Raw genomic sequence first — 23,732 nt, 5'->3', positions numbered from 1 at the left:
GGTGGGCAGTGAGATTAAAAATTTTTTTATACTTTCGGTCTTTTCAAATAATCTACAACTGTTGTATGTCATTTTCTAGTAAATGTATGTATGTACTTAATATGGTATTGGTGATCAAATAAAATCATTTATATGGAAGGTCTTGAAGTCTGAAGCTGCCACACTTTGAGCAGCAAGTATCAGGCACAAGATACGTTGCCTATTCAATGCCCTAGCATTGGGGAGATAGAAGGAAAAATAATATAAAAGTGTTTCCACGAGTTTTAAGGTATTTCTGATTTCGTTTGTAGGTCAAATAACAGGATAATAGATCTTTCTTACACCGTGACTCTGGAAGATTATGGACTAGTAAAAATGCGTGAGGTTTTTGTCTCTGATTCTTCTCAGGTAAATGTCATTGAATGGCATGAAATTATTCTTTGTATATGTGTGTATGTTTGTTTCAGTATGCTTTTTTCATTCATATCCTAGGGTTTATCTGCTGTACAACAAAAGCCATCTTCTCTTCCTCCAGCGCCTTGTCCTTCAGAAATCCAAACAGAGCCTCGTGAAACCTTGGAATACAAAGCAGCACTTGAGCTAGAAATGTGGAAGGAGATGCAAGAAGACATTTTTGAAAATCAGGTTACTTTTTACTTTTTAAATGTTACTTTAAAACTCTATTTTTGTGTATTTTTTCTTCTCCATAGTAGGCTTTTGTCTCTATGTTCCATGAGTACCCTATCTAGCTAGTCCCTTTGAATTCAAGAATCCTTACTCTTTAAAAAAAAAAAAAAAAAAAAAGGAGAATAAAAAAATACTCAATGAGACATCTGGGCAGAATCCACTTAGGCGGATTCCCCTAAACTTTCTCCATGATTCATGGGCACAATTAGCACTGAAAGTTAGAATTCAGAGGTTAAGAACTTGAAGGTTTCTTTTCATTTCGGGTCCTCATTTAGCATACCCTCCTGGAATCTGGAATCATCAGTTGTTAAACAGGAAAAGGTAGAAAACAGCTTACCATTAACTTTGTCCTGAATTATAATTATATGGATATCAGTCACCTCAGGCATTCTCTCTTTTGTTTCAAATAAAGTAGAATGCCTGAAAGAAATGTATCAGTGATCAGTATTAATTATTTAACTGAAAGTAGCTGATTTGTTGTTTTTGAAATATATAGGGTTTATATTTTTACTTTATTTTTCTTCTTTTTATAGCTAAAGCAGAAAGAACTCGCTCATATGCAAGCTCTTGCAGAGGAATGGAAAAAAAGGGACCGAGAGAGAGAATCACTAGTAAAGAAAAAGGTAATAACTTGTATAAAAATTGAAGGAGGAGAAGAAGAATATTAATGATCGTACCTTCGCTATATGTTAAAGAAAATCTCTTGAAGGATTAACTAATTATAGCAGTTGTATTGGTCTGGATAAAGTTAATGGATAGGTCAGGGCTGGGGGAAGTTTTTCACTGTAAGGTATACTCTGGATTTTGAACCCTGCTGATGGGTTACTTACTCACTCAAAAAGTGAATAAATATAAAAAATGAGCTTTAAAAAAAAAGATCAAAGAAGGAGAAGGTAAGACTACACCAGTTTTTATTTCAAGAAATATTCAAATAACCAAATGATAACTAGAAATCCTTACACATATTTAAGCATTGTACTAGTTTTATTTAAAAGTGACTTTTATGTCAAGTAGTATTCACAGTTTTCAAGTATTATGTTAGTTGAATCTGAGTAATCTGGAAAATATTTAAATTTTAAAATTTTTCATCTAACTTTTAAGATGAGTTAATCTTTAAGCCATTTTTTAAAACAATGCAATTTAAAACAAAACAATTGAGTTTTCCAGTGTTGAGGTTTGTAAAATTCATATTTTTAAAATTAATCTGAAGTTTAAAACAATATGTGACTTCATCAATACTTTGAAAGTTTACCTGAGGGAGTCTATGTAATGTTGGTGGAACATTATGCAACTAATTTATTTTTATTTCTGCTATTCTGCACAAAATAATGAGCTAATAGTAAATTGAAGCTCATTTACTTACTATGAAAAGCTTGTATCTTCCTACAAAAAAAGATATTAACTAGCTAATAGTCCATCAATTCAAGATGAAATGGTGAACCAGTCCGTATAATAAATGACATCAAGTTAGAACTCAAATAGTATACATTATTATTATATTTGTAATAGTAAATGAATATTTCATGCACATGAGCTGCACCTAAAAGTGTATCATTGTGGTTGATTTGGTTTTTAAATCTTCCAGTTCTTTCTTTTTTTGTCATCTTTTGAGACCATTTTGGAAGAATTATTCTGTTACCTGAGAAAGAGTAGATAGATATAATAATTCATTCTTTTCAGTTATAAACTTTTCCCCAAACAAATGAAGCCTTAGTTGACCTTGAAGTAGATAATATTACAGTCAGTTGGGGCCTCAGAGGTGAATTGAAAATATTTGCAACTATACCAGACCTTTATTTTTGGACACCAGTATATGGTCATTTTTTTCTCCTTTTACATTTTGCCTTTTATAATCACCTTGTACAGATGATCATGCTAAACTCAATGATTGTTAACTAATGAATTTGTCCTAAAGTAATTTATGACTATAATATTCTGGTCTTCTGCCCTCTGAATAGATAATATTTATTCTGTCTTCCTTATGACTTCCCATAAGATAGCTGGAATAGCTATCATACCCACAAAGAAGGATGACATCAATTCTGCATAAGGCAGCATGAGGAAGTGGTTCATAGATAAGATCATACTTTCACTTTGGTGAAGATTAATAGATATTGCCAGGTGATCAAGGGACATTATAAATAGAAGTTTGAAACAGGCTTAGTATTAAGAAAATTGTATGTAGCTTGATGTGAAGAAGGGAGGAAAGGCTGTACCTCAAGAAATGAGGAAGGGGAGGTAATGTAAATGCTTTTGTATTCCATTTTGAGGAGTATGGACTTGATCCTTGTTTGCCAGGGTTTTCAGAGAGAATTAAGCCCTAATATCCAGAGGCATCCATGGTTGGTAGTGGAATAACTTTTTCCTATGCATCTACAATGATAGAGTTGTTTACCATTTTAGGAGAATGTAGAGAAAACAGTCACGCAAATCAGTTGACACTGCTGTGGTGCAAATGATAAACCCTGCTTGATAAAGATAGAAATTTGAGAAATTTTCTTTTCATGGTGTCTTTTATATAAGGGAATAAGAAAATTAGATTTTCACTTTAGAACAGTTGTTTTGATGGAGGTATAGTGAATGGAACAAAGGAATGTGAGACTAAAGTCAGGGAGACCAGCAAAGCAGTAATATGTGTATAAATGAAAATAAAGGCTGAAAACCTAACAGTAAGGTAAGATAATGACATGATTGTGAACAAAAGGAAAGTGGATATTAAGGAAATGAAATTAAGGAAGTTCAAGATCTCAAGCCTTAAGGGATCCTCAGTGCTACCCTACAGTCCTACTGCTTGCCCTAACCAGTTTCATTTTCTGAGTCTGTAGAACAATTAATTCACACTGGTTTTCTTAAACAAGCGTCCCTCATCCTCACCCAGTGTGATCTCTGCCTTTCTAAAACACTTCCCTCTACTTGATTTTCTTTACTATCCTACTGTTCTACTGTCTTCACTGGTCTCCTTAATCATCATGCTAGATCCTTCTCTTTATCTCAGCCTCTCTGGGCTTTATTGGCTTGCTCCAAAGCCCAGTCCTTTAATCTCTTTGCTCTCTGTGTAGTCACTCCTTGGGTGATCTCAGCCACTTTCTTGCCATTATATACAAATTATATACACTGTGCACATATTACACATATATAAGGTCTATATCCATTCACCCTCTTCCGTGAGTCTGTGTTTGACTATTCAGCTGCCTGCACTCACTGCCTACTGGCTAACATGCATCTCAAATTTAACATGTCTAAACACAAACTATCTTCATCCTATATAAATTTGTTCTTGTTGATTCCACATCTTAATAAATGGAAATAGGTCAGTCTGAATACTTGCCCCAGCCTTCACTGATACACATATAGGTATAGCTGAGCTGAGCTTCATAAATCTCCATTTAGGTGCAGTAAAGCAATAAAACACAGGAAGGTAGAGAGGTAGGTAGATAGAAAGATAGAATGATAGAGACACTACCCGCCTCCTCTTCCTCCATTAGGCAGGTAGATAGATAGATAGGAAGGTCGGAAGGTGGGTAGATAGGTACAAAGGTAGATACGTAGAAAGGTAGAAAGAATGGTAAGAGACGCTAGCCGCCGCTGCCTTCTCCATTAGGGAGGGAGGTAGGGAGGTAGGTAGGTAGGAAGGTAGGTAGATACATGGAATGAGAGATGCTAGGTGCCTCTTCTTCCTCCATTAGGTAGGTAGATAGGAAGGTAGATAGAAAGAATGACAGAGATGCTAGCTGCTTCCTCCTCCTCCATTAGGTAGGTAGGTAGGTAGGAACGTACATAGGAGGGTAGGTAGGAAGGTGGATAGGAAGGTATGTAGGTAGAGAAGTAGGTAGATAGAAAGATAGAAAAATGATAGAGATGCTAGCCACCTTCTCCACTATTTGGTAGGTAGATAGAAATACAGATAGATAGCAAGAAAGAATGACAGAGATGCTATCCTCCTCTTCCTCCATTCAGTAGGTAGATACATAGATAAGTAGGTTAGCATAGAGATAGAAAGAATTACAGAAAGCAGCCACTACCTCCTCCTCCTCCATTACTTAGGTAGGTAGATAATATACATAGAAAGCAAGACAAAAACAGACAAACCCTAGCTGACTCCTCCTACTCCTTCTCTATTCGTAAGAAAGAGACAGGAACAGGGACAGAATCTGAGACACTAGCATTCTCCTCCTCCTTTATTAGTAAGACAGAGAGACAGGGACAGACACACTAGCTGCTGCCTCCTCCTCCATCATATAGTGAGAGAGATACTGCCCCTACCCTTCTCCTCCTCTTACTCCTCCTCTTTCCTCTATACTCCTCCTCCTCCTCCTCTTGAATCTACAACCATTCCTCACCATTAGTGATGAAGATAATCGTTTCTTCCATGCCTGTTTCTCAGGCTGCGATATACGTGTGACATTTTCTTCCCTCTAGACCTTGTTTCCCTTGACATCATTTTATATAAATTTCGATCTACAACTTTCCAGAACACTACCGTTCAAAATACGATGTTCTACTATTGCAAGTTGTCTTTCATTCCCTGATCAACCCACTTACTATAATGTTATCTGTTCCAGCATTTTAAAACAATGTGTCCTTTTAAAAAAATGAATTATATAGTCAGTTACAATGTTTCAGTTTCTGGTATACAGCACTATGTCCCAGTCATGCATGTACATACATAGTTACCTGTGCTATGCAGAAGAAACTTTTAAAATCTATTTTTATATATAGTCGCTAACATTTGTAAATCTCAAACTCCCAAATTTATCCCTTCCCATCCCTTCTCCCCTGTTAACCATAAGATTGTTTATTAAGTATGCAAGTTCATTTCTCTTTTGTATATGAGTTCATTAGTGTTCTCTTATTCTTTTTTTCACAGATGAGTGATATCATACTTTCTTTTTCTTTTTCTTTCTGGCTTACTTCACTTAGAATGACATTCTCCAGGTCCATCCATGTTCTTGCAGATGGCATTATTTTATTCTTTTTTATGGCTGAGGAGTATTCCATTGTATAAATACACCACAACTACTTTATCCAGTCATCTGTCGATGGACATTTCAGTTGTTTCTATGTCTTGGCTACTGTCTTTAGTGCCACTGTGAACACTGAGGGTGCATGTATCTTTTTTGATTTAGAGTTCCCTCTAGATATATGCCCTGGAGTAGGACTGCTGGGTCATATCATAAGTCTATTTTTTTGAGGAATCTCCATAGTGTTTTTCCATAGTGGCTATACCAAATGACATTACCGCGAGCAGTGTAGGAGGGTTCCCTTTTCTCCACACCCTTGCCAACATTTATCATTCATGGACTTTTTAAAGATGGTCATTCTGACTGGTGTGAGATGATATCTCATTGTAGTTTTGATTTGCATTTCTCTGATAATTAGTGATATTGAGCCTTTTTTCATGTGCCTACTGGCCATTTGTATATCTTCATTGGAGAATTGCTTGTTTGGGTCTTCTGCCCACTTTTGGATGGAGTTTTTGTTACTATGTTGTATGAGCTATTTATATATTCTGGAAATTAAATGTCTGTCAGTGGCATCATTTGCAAATATTTTCTTTTACACTGTAGGTTGTCGTTTTGTTTCCCTTAATGTTTCCTCTGCTGTGCAAAAGGTTGTAATTAAGGTCACATTTGTTTATTTTGCTCTTATTTCTATTGCTTGGGTAGACTGCACTAGGAGAACATTGCTAAGATTTATGTCAGAGAATGTTTTGCCTATGTTTTCTTCTAGGAGGTTTATTGTGTCTTTTCTTACATATATAAGTCTTTATGCCATTTTGAGTTTATTTTTCTGTATGGTCTGAAGGAGTGTTCTAACTTCATTGATTGACATGCTGCTGTCCAGTTTTCCCAACAGCACTTGCTAAAGAGACTGTCTTTTCTCTGTTGTATATTCTTGCCTCCTTTGTTGAAGACTAATTGACCACAGGTCTGTGGGTTTATTTCTGTGCTCTCTATTCTGTTCTATTGATCCACATGTGTGTTTTTTTGCCAATACCACACTTAAACAATGTGACCATAATTGTTAGTTGTGTGAACCTCTTCTTCAACTGTGCTTGAAGTCAAAGATTGAGTCCAATTCATCATGCTTTCTTTAGTGCTTGTACATATCCTGCATTTAGTAGAAATTAACATGTTCAGTGAATTCCACTTAGCAACTTCAGTACATTCTTTCCTCACCCTGTTAATAGGTCTTCATTTTCCTTTGTTCAGTGCAGCACATGCCACGGGTGTGCTCACCTTCTAAAGCAAGCCCCAGTCCCACTCTAATATTACCCTTGCATGAAGTTTGTGAGCCCAAGAACTGTCTTTTTATTGCAGCCTCTGCTAGGGCAGCTGCTCGGGCAGCGTTCTCTTCCCTTCGTTCCAGTTTTAGAGAGATTCCCTCCAAGAGCACTTTCTCTGGGTGCTTGTCCTCAGGCTGAGCAATCCACCTCCACCATCTCAAGGAAGATTTTTAAGGAGCTCAGTTTTGACTAAACAGAAGATCCTACTAGCAGTCTCACTACCTACCAGTGGCAGAAGCGCTTCCTTGGGACACTGAACGTTACTAGAGATAGCCATGCAGAAGCTAGATAGGCTTCCTTCCTTAGAGTAGAGTAGAAAGAATTTCTACTTTGAATTGGTGGATATAATTCATGATTTTCCTATTCTCAGTCCTCTATTTCTGTAAAATAATAATATATACATTTTTAAATTTGTGTTTTGAATTTGAGGAAAAGATAAGGAAACTTTTATTCTATTTTAGGTGGCTGAATATACTATTCTAGAAGGAAAACTTCAGAAAACCCTAATTGACCTGGAGAGGCGAGAGCAGCAGCTTGCCGCTGCAGAATCGGAGGTACTGTATCCGTCTGCCATCTGTCTTTACTTCACAGAGTCCATGTATTAACGTTCATGCCATTCATTTGTTTTTCCTTTATATTTGTATAAAATACAGTTCATGGAAACAGTCTTTGAGACATTACGGAGAAAACTACTACTCAGCTGGATAAAGCACATTTTATATGTCAGAGTGTAAGGAATACGTAGAAAACATTTGTTACTTGAAATGGTTAACTGTCCCTCCGTCAGCCTGGGCTGACTTCTGCCGTAGTGGGGAGAGTTTTGGTTACCTTTCCAATCGTGTGGAGGGAATGGACAGTTGCACTGACCAGAGCAAAGAAAAAATGTAGCACAGGCTCAGGGGCCTAGAACCCCAGCTGTGTTTTCAGTGAGAAGGGTGTATCTTCTTGCCCATTAAAGGTCAGATCCCAAGAAAGTGTACACTTACTTTAGTACTGTGCCTAGTTAGCATTTTATTAGGTCTTCACTAAATTTTACCCTAAATGCTTTTTTAAATTACTATAAAGATCATTTCGAATGATTAGAGTTTCTTCCACATGAAATTTATATGCCTCTTCTTTACCCAAATGTGTTCTTAAAATTTTCTCAGCATGTCACCCTAACCTTAGCTTTTACACATTTTCGGGGACTTCTAAATTGATACACATATTTAAACCTAAATATAATGTGTATTTGTTCCTAATACTAAGGCTCTGTTATCTTCTTTGTGATCAGGCAGAAAATAATTTTCTAAAGAAAAGAAACTTGGGCATATTTGCTTACATAATAAAACAGGTTTTATTCAAATAGGGATTTTCAGCTATTGGGGCCTTTTCAATTGAATTTATATATCATGCATGGATTTTTGGATATACTTTGTATTTTAGAATTAAATGATTAAAAATTTATAATTTCAATAAATAAATGTTAACTCTAACTGAAAATGATCTGATAATAGATTTGTAAAATACTCTGAACATTTGACTGTGAATAAGGATGACAGAATATTGAACAATATAATACAGCTAGTAATGGGTCAACCATTTAAAGATGTACCTGTTTTAAGCTTCAAAGAGAAAGAAAGGAGCTGAAATCAGAACGTGAACGGAACCTGCAGGAACTCCAGGACTCTGTCCGCAGGGCCAAAGAAGATTGTGTCCACCAAGTTGAACTAGAAAGGTTAAAGATCAAGCAGCTAGAAGAAGATAAACATCGACTTCAGCAACAGGTGGGATTAAAATAGCTATCACCTCTTTAAGAGTTTAATTGCATTCTAGACATAATAGAAATGGTTCACTAAAGTTATAAAAATTCACAGTAATTTGGACTATTAATCATATTCCTTGCACTGAGATTCAGGTGTTCTTTAAGTTAGACCTTCTGTTCCTAAGTCAAAGCTAAGGACTTTATTGGAGTAATTTCACCCCCCTTAGAAATAGTTGCTTAAGTTGTACTTTATTTTAGTTAATTCTCAATGTAAAATCTTTTCCTAGTAAATCTCCTTTTAGCAAACATAGATGTTTTTCATATATCACTGGACCAGGGGGTATAGCTCAGTGGTAGAGCACCTGCTTAGCATGCATGAGGTACTGGGTAGAATCCCCATTACCTCCATTTAAAAGAAAAAAATTAAGAAAAATTTAAGGAAACTATATGCATCACTGGACCAAGTTCAGTTAACCAAATTCCATGAGAGAATTGTCTATGCTCCTTTCCATTTTCTCTCCTTCAGTCATCTCTCAACCCACCCCCTGAGCTTTCCATCCCCATCGCCCCAGCCAGCCAGTTGTCAGAGAAGCAACCAGCGGCTCGGTCACTAAGTTCAGTGGGTTTTTTTCTTTTCTCATGTAACTCAGTCTTACTGACAGCATCAACACTATTGTCCTTGTTTTTGTATATTCTCTTGTCTCAGCTTTTGTAACACCATTCTCCTTATTTTTTTCGACTTTTCTGGCCACCTCTCAGGTCCTTTGCAGGCTTATTTTCCTTTATCTAGCCATTAAATGTTGTACTTCCTTCAGGCTCAGTAATTATTTTGTGCAAAACAATCTTACTTATGCCCCTGGCTTCAGAGATAAATCTGTACCTCTGAGACTTACACACTGCTATCCCGAACCTGTCTAGACTCATTTGTCTCATCGCCTTTTTGACATCTCTGCTTGGGTGTCTTAAAAGGCTTTTAAAACCCAACATTATCCTCCTACCCATACTGGACCTTCCTGTAAGTGTTCTGGATTTCAGTAATTGACCCCTGTAACCTGTTATTCCTGTCACAGCCTGAGTGATGTTTTTGAAATTTGGGAATCATGACACCTTTCTCTCATGGGTAAGGATCAAATTACTACCCTGCCCTACAAGACTCTGCATACTTTGGACCCAGCCTGCCTGTCTCACCTCATCTCCCACCCTGTCACCCTTGCTCTGTGCTCTCCAGCGACGCTGGTCTTGTTCAGGTCCTCAGGCATACCGGGCATGTGTCACCCTTAGGATCTTTGTGTGTTCTGTCTTTTCTGGGCCTAGTGAACTATACTAATCCTTCAGTTTCCAGCTGAAGCATCACTTTCTCAGAGAAATCTTCCCTGACCCCTGCTGCCCAAGTCTAGGTCAAGTTTTTGTTTTATGGTTTCTTGAGATATCATTCTCCTATTCTCTTTCTTTAGGATATGTTACAGCAGTTTGTTAATACATTAATACAATTAATTAATACATTATGCATTATTAATACATTAATACAATTTATGGACCGCTTAGCAAAAGAAAAGGAGCCCAGTGTGCCTAGTAGCTTGGTTGATAATGCCCAGTAGTAGATTGATAATGTCCCTGAATGGTCAAAAAATGCCAAATATTAAGTTTATTAGCTTTTGTTTAAAACAAAATGTGAGAGATACTTTGGAGAGGTTTCTGTTCGACTTTAAAAATGTAAGTTTTCATGTTCAAAAGGTAAACTTCAGTTACATGGAAAATTTCCATCTGTGGAATACTAATTACCTAAAGATGCTAGATAAATCTTAATTAGAATTGTTGGTAATTATTAGCATAAAACAAGTATTATTCGTAATATAAGTTCCATTTTTGCTACAGATTTTCTCAGTGTTTCACATTTAGTTAAGTCTTATGTCTAAAGAGATAGATAATTGTTTTATCTAATGATGGAGATAGTCACATTGGTGTATGTTTTCGGCAAGCATCTTTAACAGTACTTATTTGCATTTGATATTTTAAAAAATCCCAGATTTGAAAAACATCTTTATATCCTTTTTTTGGTAGTTCTGAAACTGTTTGAAGGGAAATTAAAGTGTTTAGTTAAGGCAGTCTTCTTTGTTGTTGTTAAATTTAAGGAGGTATTGCTTGCTTTCATTAGAGCATTATTCTAGGGGATGAAAAGATCTGAATTCCGTTCATACGACTGAGTAGCCCACTGGCTCTTTGGCACTGCCTCAGTAATTAGCTCTTTGATCCTCAGTTTTCTTACGTATAAGTGTGAAGGGATAATTGTAAATTATCTTAAGTTGTATAGTATTGGAATTATGAAATTCCAGAGTATCAAATTACTAGAACAGTAAATACTGCATTCAAATTAAGCTTATTTTCCTTAATAATCAGGTTTATTTGTAATCTTCAATCTTACACATGACACTTTGAGAAGTTATTTTTAGCATTTTTATGACTTTTTCATTTGCCACTTAAAATTTTAAGATGTTCTCATGATACTGTTTTTATAAGAAATTTCATACTCCTTTTGTCTTATTGTTAATCAGTTGATTTTACTAAATTTTTAAGATGCCTAAAGATCTTAATTTTCTTCATGATAATTTATGTATTTTCTAAGTTTTCTAAATATGAACATGCCTTAGAGTAAGAAAAAAACAAAACAGTTGAATTCTGTAATATTAAACTTTGCATACTGTAGTTTTAAAATGGCTACATTTTTTTTTTAATGCAGCTTAATGATGCTGAAAATAAGTATAAGATTTTGGAAAAAGAGTTCCATCAGTTCAAGGATCAGCAAAGCAACAAACCAGAAATCCGACTACAGTCTGAGATAAATCTTCTCACTTTGGAAAAGGTACTTGTGTCAATTTTATGGCAACTTAACTAGCCCTAGTGATCAATTAATAAAATCAATACATGATACTTGCATATACAATGTTAGTAACCTCTAACTGTAGTTTTCTGATATCAAAGAATACATTAGAGAATCTGAGGCACGTGACATTGTCAATACATGAATTTCTTGGTTTTTATCAGTTACAGCCTATACTAAAGTCCTTGGTTGCAAACAATAGAACTGAATTAACTCTTGGACTAAGGGAATTCACAAAACTATCAGGAAAGCTAAAGAATCAGTTTCAAAACATGGGCAGGAACTGGGGAAAGCGAGTCATGGGCCCATCCTGTACGAAAAGTTTACTCAGGATGCTACTGTTGGGTGCCATGTCTGCTGGGTTCCAGTGTTATACTTTGGAACTCTTCATTTTGCAGTCGCCATGGTGAATTCTCTCTCTGCGTATGACTACCCTGTAAATGCAGTGTCCCGGATAGGAGCATGTATTTAAATCACACGCCTGCATTCTACTCTTAGTTTGGAAGAAGGGATTGCCACCCTATTTTGTTTTCTAAGGCTGGAAGCCACGTGCTAATTCTCATTTATATTGGATTTGCCCACATAGAAAGAATATTCAAGTTCCAGGCATTAAAAAACATGTAATGCCCACAGACAATCTAAGTTTGACAGTATATGCCCTTGCATTTTGTAGTTTGATATTTTTTAGGCATTATTAAAAAGATACAGCATATTCAGGAAAATAACCTTTAGAAGTTTAACAATTTAATTGTGTCAGCCATTGCCTGTCTGCACTCAGCTTTGTATTGAAGGCTTCCTCGCCCTTTCTCTTCTATACATGCAGCCACTAGGGGCTAGGGGCCACTAACAGGATCGCTGGATGGCAGTTGGGAAGACGCCAAGGTAGTTCTTTCTACTCTTTTTTTTTTTTTTTTTTTTTAAATCTCTCTGCCTCCCTTATTTTCTCTGGTAGTAGTTATATCTTTTTGTGGTTCCATTTCCTACCAGACAGCCCTTCTCGCCTTTAGGCAGTTCCCTCTGTGTTTCTAGCCCACTGGACACCCCCAGTTTGTGGGTTCCTGGTATTAAAAACTACTGCTTCCTGGTACCCTTTTGTAATCCCTCCTACCCAGTAGAGTTAGGGGCTTCTTGCTGCTGCTGATCACTAGACTGCCTCACCATATCCTCTTTGGCATTTCTGGTCTTGCATTATCTGTATAACTAGTTTCCTGTATTAAATTACCTCTGGCTTCCTGGCAGGATGCCGACTGATACAATTGGTTTTTCAGTTTCCAGCAAGGATGTATCCTATTTATGTTACCATGCTAACTGCCATTATGAATGATTCACAAATGTGCAGGATAGAGTCACATAAGTAGTGAGTTACAAAAGGAGACAAGAACTTACCCAAATACTTAGAGTGAAAGACAAACAATAACAGATACCATCTAACCTTTTCTTACTATATACCATGAATGCAAAGGGAAAACAAAGTCAATTCTGCTGAAATCAACACATTAAGTATAACAAAGAAATGAGATTGGATATGGAACCTAAAGAATAGGTGAAACTTTAAACAGGTAAATCTATGGGTAAGGCTATTCCAACAAGAGATACTGAACAGCAGTATGAAGATGAAAAAGTCTGTTGCATATCTGGATAATTACTTGAATAGAAACTAGAGTTTAATCATTATAGGAGTACAGTTGACCCTTGGACAGCATGAGTTTGAACTGCAAGGATCCACTTTTACACGGATTTTTTTCAATAAATACGTACTGTAGTACTACATGTGGAACCACAGGATACTAAAGGCCAACTGTCAAGTTATATGCAGATTTTTGACTGCACAGAGGGTTAGCGCATGTTACCCCCTCATTGCGCAAATGTCAGCTGTAGTTTTAAAAGACATATAAGCCTGATAAGAAAGCTGGAAATAAAGGTAATTTTCAGCCAGATGGGGGAACTGTTTGCTTAAAGAATTCATATTTCATCTGGTAAGAAAAGTCAGGGATGACTGTCAAGTTTAGAAGACTGGCTTAGAAGGGTTGTTAATAGAAATGAATTTTGATGAACTTTTTGGGGAGGTGGAAATTGTAGGGAATTCTGATTTTAGACATAATACATTTGAGATGCTAATGGAATAATCTAAGCAGTTAAAAATGAGAAAATACAGACATACAGATTTGGGAGTCATTTGAGTAAAGTAACAGCTCTGGAGGTAGATGTAATTACTTAAGGAGTGTTTAGGAAGGACACCGATAATAAAACTTAGGGGGAAAGTTTAGCTTTGAGAACGAGCAAGAGTTAGAGAAGGAGGCTAAAAAGATTTAGAGAAGTAATTTAAAAAAACAACCTAGTGTTGTGTCCAGAAGAAAAGGAGTCTCAAGGATGAGTGTGTGAAAGCAATCCCGCATGAGGGAAATGTCAAGAATGGCTGAGGAAAGACCGTGTGCTTGACAGTTAAGAGGTCACTGATTTTTAAGAAGCCAAGTTGCAGAAGGCTAGAGGAGAAGAAAACAAGAAGAGATGTATGTAGCCCAAGGCTCTGAAACTCTTGAGAAAAGCTTATTTAGAGGTAGGAAAATCAGAGTATTTTTAGATTGAGGATAAGGAATTAACTGCTAGAAGAAACTGAAGCTTTAAGTGAGGAGGGGATGGTCAAAGAATAGATATAAATTTTAGTCCTTGACAGAACTATTAAAGAAGCAAAAAGGGTGAATATAAAGAAAGTTTGGAAACAAGAATAAGAGTGTGGTTTAAAAAAATGAGTTGTAAAGGGTATTAACTGGGTTTCTTTTAATGTTTCTGAATTCATGGACTACTTCTGCAGCTTTTCAAAAGCCAAGCTATTTTTGGTTCCTCTTCTTACCCCCATATCTATGTAATTGCAAAGTCTTGTTGATTCTGCTTCTTACATATTTGGACCATTCCTTCAGTCTCCATTTTTGGCCGCCTTATTTCTCTACCAATGACCTTGAATCCAGCTGCACATTTCCCAACCCTTTTGATTAAAACAAGTTTTAAAGCATTTTTTCTTTTATAAATACAAAATGTGTGGCATATTAGAGCTTTTTGAGATATTCAGACAATAACCTCATCAGTTCTTACAAGCTCCATTAAGTAGGTGTCAGGAGTATTTCCACTTTACTTTGGGGAAATTCAGGGCCAAATATCTCAAAATTGTAACAATGTGATCATGTTCATCTTTTCTGAATATATACTAGATAATATCCACTATAGAAATAAATTGTAAGTGATTTAAAAAATTCTTTTAAGTACACTTCTACCAAAAGGATGAAAATCACCAAACATTAAGAGTATAAACAGTACCATGAACTTGTGGAAAAAAATAAAGCATAACTGAACTACCTCTATATTAGCTCTAACACATTCATCCAGTATATTTATATGCCTAGTAAAAGGCTTTTCAGCTGTTCTGAAAATTTTTTGTAAGTTTTTTTGGAGCCAGAAGAGGGCAGAATCTTATTTCTTAAGTAATAAAGACATAGAAGCACAAAAAGGAAGACTTAAGTGGAAAAAAATACCTGATTTAGTCTAACCTCTGATTATGTGTGACTGAGAGCTTTTTTCTTTTCTGATTACTCATTCTCTTCAATATAATACAAATATTCCCATTTTTTCACTGAAATGATCTAAAAATAAGTTAACATTAAGATATAGTTTTACCAGATAGAATTCTTCATTCTCTTTATTATGTGAATAAGTTTATGATTTGCTTTCAGCTCAAAGTGACTTTTAGATGGCTTAAAGATAGCTGGGAATTAAAAAGCATAACATAGGCAAAACATTGTAATCTAGTAGGGCATACAGAGGATTAGATAGAAACTGAAATTTGTGTATTTAAGAACATTTGGCAAGTAGCTACTGTGCCGACCCATGTCTTAGGGCAAAGGGGAAAATGAGAAAAAAGAAAAGAGTAAGAGGAAAAGTACATTATCTTTTCAGATCTCACTTTTAATGAGTTTGTAATATGACTGGGGAAATGGCTCATAGAACCTTAAATGACCATGAATAATCAAATACCAGGGAGTGAACTAGCAACTCTTTGCAATTCAGAAAGGAGAAATCATTTGGTGTCCAGAATACAGTAGTTTTAAGACAGCTCCATGTAGAGGAAGAATTTGATCTGAACCTGAAGTTTTAAAGTAAGCAGTGAAGAAAAGAAAGAATTGATAGGCTCAGGAAGTAACTTGGATAAGGAGGTGGGTGTAGGGGACCCAAACCTGGTGGTTGGAGTAGAGGGTTTCCTGTTGAGGAATACCAAGAAAGCAGGTTAAGCAAGTGGGATGGAAATTTTATTTCAGACTGCCTCCAAACCGAGGCAGAGGAGATCAGGCTCAATATTGGAGGCAAGTAGTAGATGTTGTAGGGTATTTTTTAGTAGAGAATAGATTGATATGATAGTGGTTTGCAAGATTTGTAGGTAGAATACATCTGAGGCTGAGGAGACAAGAGAAGACAAGACGAGCCTGAGCTTAGCAAATGGCAGTCAGAATGTAAAAGAATCAAACTTGAAAAATAGTTCAGGGGAGAAATCTTGAATTCCTTGGGACAGATTGGAACTGCAGAATAGATTAGAGGCAAATGCCATACCTCCACTACAGAATTAGAGCTGTGGTGTATCAAGGATAGAAACAGGGTAACTAAGAACCAGTGAAAGTCTGTGCTTGCTGTGCCTCTGAATTGACTCTGGGTCTTGCGCCAAGGTTGCATTTCAAGAGTCTATAACTTGGCTTATAAGAATACATAAATAATGCAAATAAAGGCTTCCCCTAGTCTCTTATCTACTCACAAAAAGGGCTCTTAATGTGAGGTCTCTGAATGCCCTGAAATTATGTCAAAACTTTGGTTGTGTACACTTTTCTGAGAACTGGGTCCATATACTTCTGTAGAATCAAAGAAGCATCTGTATCCTTAAAAAAAAGTTAGGAATCACTGATTTGGTACTTGGGATGAATAAGAAAAATGATATTATGTGTCTCAGATTTGTTAGCTACCGTTTCTTTGTTAAGAATAAAAAATTTACATGTATTGATTATACATGATTGACATTACTGTGAATAACTAGGCAAATATGAATTATTTTGGTAATCATGGCAAAATTGATACGTCCAACCCAGCTTTTCCTGATGGAGTCTGGTGGGTATAAGCGATCTCTTTAGGTTCATCTGTCCTAACCCTCATCCGGGGGCTTCTCCCGGACACTCAACCTTCTCCAAAACCCAGGGACACGATATCACTTTTATAGTTGAATACTACTTTTATCTCAGTTAAAAAACAGATTTTTGCTCTTCCTCTGACATATGTCCTCTTGTTAAATTACACAGTAATATGTATAAATCTTTGGGGCATAAGTGGGAGAGATCATCTTTAATAATCTCAGAGTATTATTCAACTTAAGATGTATGAGTCTAGTTGTGAAATGTCAACACATTTAAATCCAAGCACTAGGGATTTGTAAAGCAGGAAAGACCTTAACTCCATGAAGTCATATATTACTGCAGAGAATGTTCTGGTCTTTTGTGAAAGGATTTTGGCAATCTGCTTTTCCTTTCATTTCATTTTCTTCTTGAGTTTTCTGAAGTTTGAATTTTTGGCTAGTGTCTTGGGTTTTATTTTTCTGCAAAACATCAGGAGTTTTGTGTACGGGAAAAACTAGACTTGATATAAAAATATTACACTGGTTAACAGTATTTTACTATAATTCAGGCATATTATTACCTTATCATTTAAATAGTAAAACTGTCTGTTGGCTACATGAATTTGTTTGGTACTTGGTTTGAAACAGAGAGTACATTCCAAAATATAGCCAAGTTGGCTTCAGTTCATGCACAACAGATTGCCTGCTGCAAGTATAAATAACCATATTTTTTTAATTGAATCTCTTTCGTGTTTTTCTTTATATATTTGAGGAAAAATAGAAAATAAAAGTTAGTTGAGTGTTATTAGGAAAATTATTTTTCTTCCTCTTGGGTTTATTTTACCATTCTTAAAATATTTTTGACTTTGTACTCTTTCTTAGTAAACTGCTTTCTGATAAAAACATTTCACTGTTTTCAGTATTCTATGATTTTTGCCAAAATAGACTTATAGAAGTATCTCTACTAGCTCTCATCATTGTAAGACAAAATTCCACGTAATGACAGGCTTCCAAAAGGAATAATTTGGTTTCTAAGATTGAGAGTGTCAGCTAAATTGGAATGCTAACAGAACTGCTTTTTGTAAAAAATGAATGTATTTTTCACTCTATGATCTTTATGTAATATGTATTTTTAAAATACATTTATAGCAACTGTCTGGAGGTTAAGACTGATTCAGTTCCTTTTAGTATGGGCTGTAAGGCAGTAAAAATACAACTATATTTTAAACAAGAAAATGTTCACGTGCCATAATATTTACAGTAAATTATATAACAGTTTTAGATGATGTCGTATGTTACACTATATAAACTCTTTTCTTAAGCCAGACTCTTTGTATATATTATCTTTCAGTGATTGTACACAGTGGTATAGTGTTTCACTTGATATGATTTTAATCACTGTTAGGTTGAACTTGAAAGAAAGTTGGAATCTGCAACTAAGTCTAAACTGCATTACAAGCAGCAGTGGGGACGAGCTTTGAAAGAACTTGCCAGACTTAAACAGGTATGTAGTTTATAGCTGATGATGGATTATTCTTTTTATGTCCTTTTCCCTTGATTCTTTACATGTGTGCATATTTGGCAGTATCTGTTATATTCAGCTGTCTGCGTTTGAAGCTTCAGTGCTACATTTGAGATTAGGGGCTTTTTAAAAAAATGTTACATATTAGATCCTCCTTTTCTTAATTAAAAACTGAAACTTCTAGGTCCTTTTTTTAAATTGCCAATTATCCTCTACACAGGAAATTGGGAATAATTTCTTTTACTTTCACTTATAAAACTACCATTCTTTTTCCTTTAGTATTAATTTCCTTCCATCAGGAGTGCGTTTTGGGGGAGGAACTTAAGAACGTATTTTAAATGTTATTCCTGGAAAGACACAGTAATCTATTCATTGAGAAAGGAATCACAGGGTATTTTTGCATAATTTTTCAAGAACTTAAAAGTGTTAGGTAAGAAGAATTCAGGAAACTACTAAGTTTTTTTTTTTTTTTCTTCCTGCTGTTTAGTAACAAATGCTGTTAGCTTCATAAGGAATTAATCTTCATTTGGGCTCTTAATTTCTTCAAATGATTAAGATCAAATAAAACATGAATAAGATTTTTATTTTGAATCTCATGTATTTGACCTAAAACTTTTAAGGCTCACTCGTGGTTAGTTTATTCTAAGTTTTGCTTTTCTTAAATGTATCTGTTGTGTCCTGAGTGAAGTTTGGTCCATAGCGTCTTTCAGATCTGTATTTTTTTTTAATGTCTCCAAAAACTTCAAATGCTATTAGACAATCTTTGTGGTATTGTACTAAATGCTCACCGCATTCATAGAGGAGTACGTACTAGACTGCATGAGACTAAATAGTGCCGTCTGCCTTAACATAGCTTGTAGATGAATTGAGATGTAAGCTTAAGCATAAAATATTACACACAGTGAATAAGTTTTATAAATGTTCATAAAGACTAAGGATAGATGAGTGAATAAGGGCCTCCTGTGTTCAAGGCACTACCTTAGATTTATAGAAGTAGAACAGGTCTTTGCCTTTAAAGGGAGCTTGCAGTTTGGAGTACTCAGGAGGGGGAAGTGTATCTATTTGATAGAACTTAGAGAAAGTGTCTTAGAAGAGGAGGTACTTGAGATGGACCTCTGGAGAACTGGTTGTGATTTAGGAAAGTAATGGGGAAACTGTTGTAAATACAATGAGTAGAATGATTCTGGTGGAGAGGCATGAATTCAGAAAGTATAGATTCTCCTTGGAGAACAGAGGAGGTCCCATTTTAGAAGTCATTTCAGGAAATAAGGACCAGAACTTGAGTGGTAGCAGTGGGAATGTGACAAGGAGATTCTTTTAAAAGAACTGGTTTTGAAGGGATAGACTGGGATTTCAAAATTGTAGAAGAGATAAACAAGATTACACTGTATAGCACAGGGAAATATACACAAAATGTTATGGTAACTCACAGAGAAAAAAATGTGACAATGAGTGTGTATATGTCCATGAATGACTGAAAAATTGTGCTGAACACTGGAATTTGATGCAACATTGTAAAATGATTATAAATCAATAAAAAATGTTAAAAAAATAAAATAAAATAAAAGAACTGGTTTTGGTAGATTTTATACAGTGCAATGTACCTGATCAGAATGCAGAGTGGGATGTCAAAGGTTCAAGCCTTAGTGTATGGAAAGAGAGTTTTCCAGCATTGGAAATACAGTTATTAAGACCAAGAGCTGACTGGGGCATGGGAAGGAGTTTTGATTTTTACAGAAGGAAATTCAGTGAGCAGTTAAGAAATATGGATTGATGTTGGAAGGATAATTGGGCTTAATTAAAAACAGATGAAGGGAATCCTTTGCAGTGGTGATAATTGAAGCTGTGGCAGATAGAATGTAGAAATGTTTTAAGGAGGAGGAAAGAAAGCTGATAAAGGAAATGGCACCTAGCGAGAAAGAGGATAATTACAACGGTACTGACAGAGCAGCCAGCGGTAACTGAAGGCTTACTGCGTGCCAGGCATTGTGCTGAGCCTTTCGTATCTTTTCATTTAATCCCAACCAAGATCCCCGTATAGCAGGTATTATTTCCATTAATGAAAGAAACTGAGACTTGAAGTTAAGTTGATCACGCATGATCACACAGTACTAAGTGACAGAATAGAGCTAGGATTGGAATTACTTGACCAGAGTCCAGGCTGAGCCTCTTCCCCTTTATAATCTTATGGTTTAATTCCATGGAAGCCAAATAATGAAAGAATTTCAAAGAGAAGCCATGGAAGACTTCAGAGATTTCTGACTGAGTACTGAAGCAGAAGTCATGACTTGGCCTGTGGTAGGAAGGAAAATGCCATCACTGACTGTTAGATAGAGTGGCTCTGGCAATGAGAATTAAAGTGACTTTGAAAAAGAAGCTAATATAAAGTCATGATGCCAAAATATTTAGGTTATCTGTAGTACCATAGGGAGGCGTCCCTGTGGAATTAGGAGCAAGCAAGTCATGTGATGAGAGTGGCTGCTAAAAATAATGGGATACAAATTCTATCAGAGGCAGCATACACATAGTTGAGAACACAGCCTGGGAGTCAAGAGGGCTGGATTGAATCTTGGCGCTACCTCTTAGCTACCTCTGCGACTTGGGAAATACCAGTTTCTCTGATTAGTCTCATCTTTTGTACAACGAAAAGTCTTTTCTCACAGGTTTTTCTGAGAATTAAATGAGTAGTCTGTAAAGCATTTAATACAGATATTGGTACATAGTGTGTGCTCAGTAAATGTAACCATTGTTAAAAGGACATGAGCCATAAAGCTATTGTGTAGTGTTCTTGGTTTTGGTCAATGGGAACCTAACTAGATGGTAGCTTTGGATATTGATGAACAGAACAAATAGTGGAAGGATTTGTGACTGACTAGCTGTCTCAGGAAACAATAGAACACCAACAATAATTTGAAAATGTTTAAATGTAGAGATTAGGAGGATGTTGTTATATAATAATAGTGGTAGGGAAGTGGGATTTCGTAAAGTTTCAGTAATAATAGTAGTTAGTATTTGGATGGTATTTTAATAGATGTTCTGTAGAATCTGATAGAAGGAAAAAACCTATATAAGGGCTAAATGTGCAGACGTGCAATAGTGTCAGTACGTGAATTTCCTAAAGTTGGGGTGTAAAGAGATGAGACTGCATTGAGTGTGAAGAAACATCTATAATTATTTGTTCATTCCTTCAGCAGGCACTTATTATACACAGCCTACCACGTACGTCCCTAGCAGATGCCAGGTGCTCTAAATGCATTTCTCTCCCTCAGGGAGCTTACAGTTCAGCTGGGAGGGTTGATATTTAGCAAGAATATGGCAGAGTGGTAAGAAATGCAAATGAAGTTAGCAAATTAAGAGAAAACAGCTATTAGAAAATCAAGATAGTGGGGTTATCATTGTATTTTGTCACTCATAGCTAAGGAAGAAATGGTTTAAAAAAATGTTTTAAGCATCAGTATTAGATCTGAAATCATTCTAGCTTTAAAATAGTAAATAGGGAAGAAGTGGAGGACAGTGCCTGCCATTGAAGAAGTGTATGCAACTTATGAAAGATAAGAGACTAATGCAATGGTAATTAATCATAAGGCATTACCAGAATCAGTAATGAAAAGCTGGAAAACTGTTAGCTGTTGATAAGGGCATGTCTTCTGGAGAAATGAGTAATTAATTATTGAAACATAATTTCATTATCTTTGTCATGTTTCTTATTAAGAAATATCCAGGCAAGAACTTAATTACTTTAAGTAAGTTGATTTTTAAGTTTCGTTCATATGTGTATATTGACAGATAACATTGTTTTCACTGTTTGAGATGGTTTTTTAATGTAAGAAGATAAGAAAACAGTGTTCTAAATAGACTCCCCTCAGTTCATGGACCGAGAGGTAGACTCTTTTAAAAGGAGATTCAGTGTAAAAGGCTCCCTCCCAGCAAAGCGCCCCTCCTTCGTAACACATGCGTCCTCATACATCCACTTTTGCTATCTTCTGAATATTTCCATTTAATCCATTATTTTCTGCTTACTCTCTTTTCCTGTTTTTTTTCTACCCTTTTGCCTAAAAACCATTGGCAAAGTAATTTTAGCTACTTGTGCCTCATAACAGAGACGCTATCACGAAAGTTCAGATGCCTCCTTTGTCTTGTTACTGTAATTGTACTAAGAAAACATAGTGTTAAATCACTGGTTCAACTCCAAACTTCTGCTTCATGAAAGAAAATAGTCTCATTCCTTCATGAGTGCAGTAATCTTCAGTACAGACCACTTCTATTCCTTATCCCACACACTTTCTGCTTTAGAAACAACACTGTAAACAAATTTCAAGGTCACTGGGAATCACTGATGTTCTACAGACCACATTTGAGATGCAACACTTTAGGAAGTGTAACAGACTTTGGGATTACCGTACGGAATTGTGCTCTGCCACTAACTGCTCTTGGAGGATGAAAATTAATAAACGTTATCAAATAGGCACAATTCGTATGTGTAAAGTTACTTCAGTTTTTTTCCTAAAACTTTTTTTATTCAAAACACATTTATTGTGTTCAACTATAAAACTGGAATCTTCTGTCTACTTTTGTTCAGAGGATTGTTTGTGCAACTTCTTGTTTAAATTGGATTAGTACCATGTTAATTTTACATTGCCTCTGGTGAATAGCCACGGGGCTATAATCTCTGCCAGTAATTTGTCACGGCAAAATCCTCTGGAGGGCCATACAAAACATTTGTGTAGTACGGATTAGACGGGGACGGCCATATCTTAGATTGTTAATAAATGTTAATGACAAAATCCAGCTGGGAAAGCTTGGAAATAAGACCTAATGCTCAGCGCCTATTGCCAAAAGAATGTTTAAACAGAGATTTCCATTACTCACAGGTGACCTAGTGTAGTCAATTTGTGAATTAAAAAATCATAATCTTCCAATTATTTAGAAAAAATCTTTTCTTCTGATTCACAACCATAAAAGCCTGTGTTTCCAAGTTGTAAACTATTTTTGTTCTTTGGTAACTGGGTAGGCGACAGCTGTGAAATCTAAGTAAGTATAGCACAAAATGGGTCCTAATCTAGAAGACAAGTGATACCCCTACGTTCTGGATTTGGTATCTCTGGTATGATGTGTAACACTGACTTTAAAAAAAAAGAGTTCTAGTTGTTAGACATGTAAGAGGTAAGTTAGTTTGCTTTTTTTTCCAATCTCCAAGTTAAGATGATCACTTTACTCCTGTGTTCTAAATACCGTAGTTACTTAAAAACACTTCTTGATACATTAGAATATAGTTATGTAAGAAGAATAACAGCCACCACTTTTTAAAAATAAATGAAGCATTGTTAACAGGTATGAATTTGTTGTTGTAGGAAATTTAACATTTTTATCATGTCAGATATATTAAAAGTAGGTACGTTTGTTCATGGGACAGGAAACAGAACTAGGATTTTGGGTAGGATGTGGGTCCCTTACCATATTTGTGCACAGTAGATCTGTTTAAAATTAAGCTGA

General features: G+C 35.8%; 1 protein-coding gene across 6 annotated transcripts in view; it reads left to right on the top strand.

The window, feature by feature from the left end:
• Positions 1–23,732, top strand: part of CEP120 (centrosomal protein 120) — an 83,019-nt gene that overhangs the window by 46,692 nt on the left and 12,595 nt on the right. For all 6 annotated transcript variants that reach the window (XM_032476593.1, XM_032476594.1, XM_032476592.1 and 3 more), the window contains 7 exons: positions 291–387; positions 472–624; positions 1,200–1,289; positions 7,414–7,506; positions 8,557–8,718; positions 11,434–11,556; positions 18,123–18,221. In XM_032476593.1, the coding sequence (XP_032332484.1) occupies positions 291–387; positions 472–624; positions 1,200–1,289; positions 7,414–7,506; positions 8,557–8,718; positions 11,434–11,556; positions 18,123–18,221 (817 nt within the window). The remainder of the gene's footprint in view (positions 1–290; positions 388–471; positions 625–1,199; positions 1,290–7,413; positions 7,507–8,556; positions 8,719–11,433; positions 11,557–18,122; positions 18,222–23,732) is intronic.

This window comes from Camelus ferus, chromosome 3 (assembly GCF_009834535.1).
Source record: "Camelus ferus isolate YT-003-E chromosome 3, BCGSAC_Cfer_1.0, whole genome shotgun sequence".
Lineage (NCBI taxonomy): Eukaryota > Metazoa > Chordata > Mammalia > Artiodactyla > Camelidae > Camelus > Camelus ferus.
The sequence above is the reverse complement of the archived record's forward strand: the minus strand, read 5'-3'. Positions and strand labels throughout refer to the sequence as shown.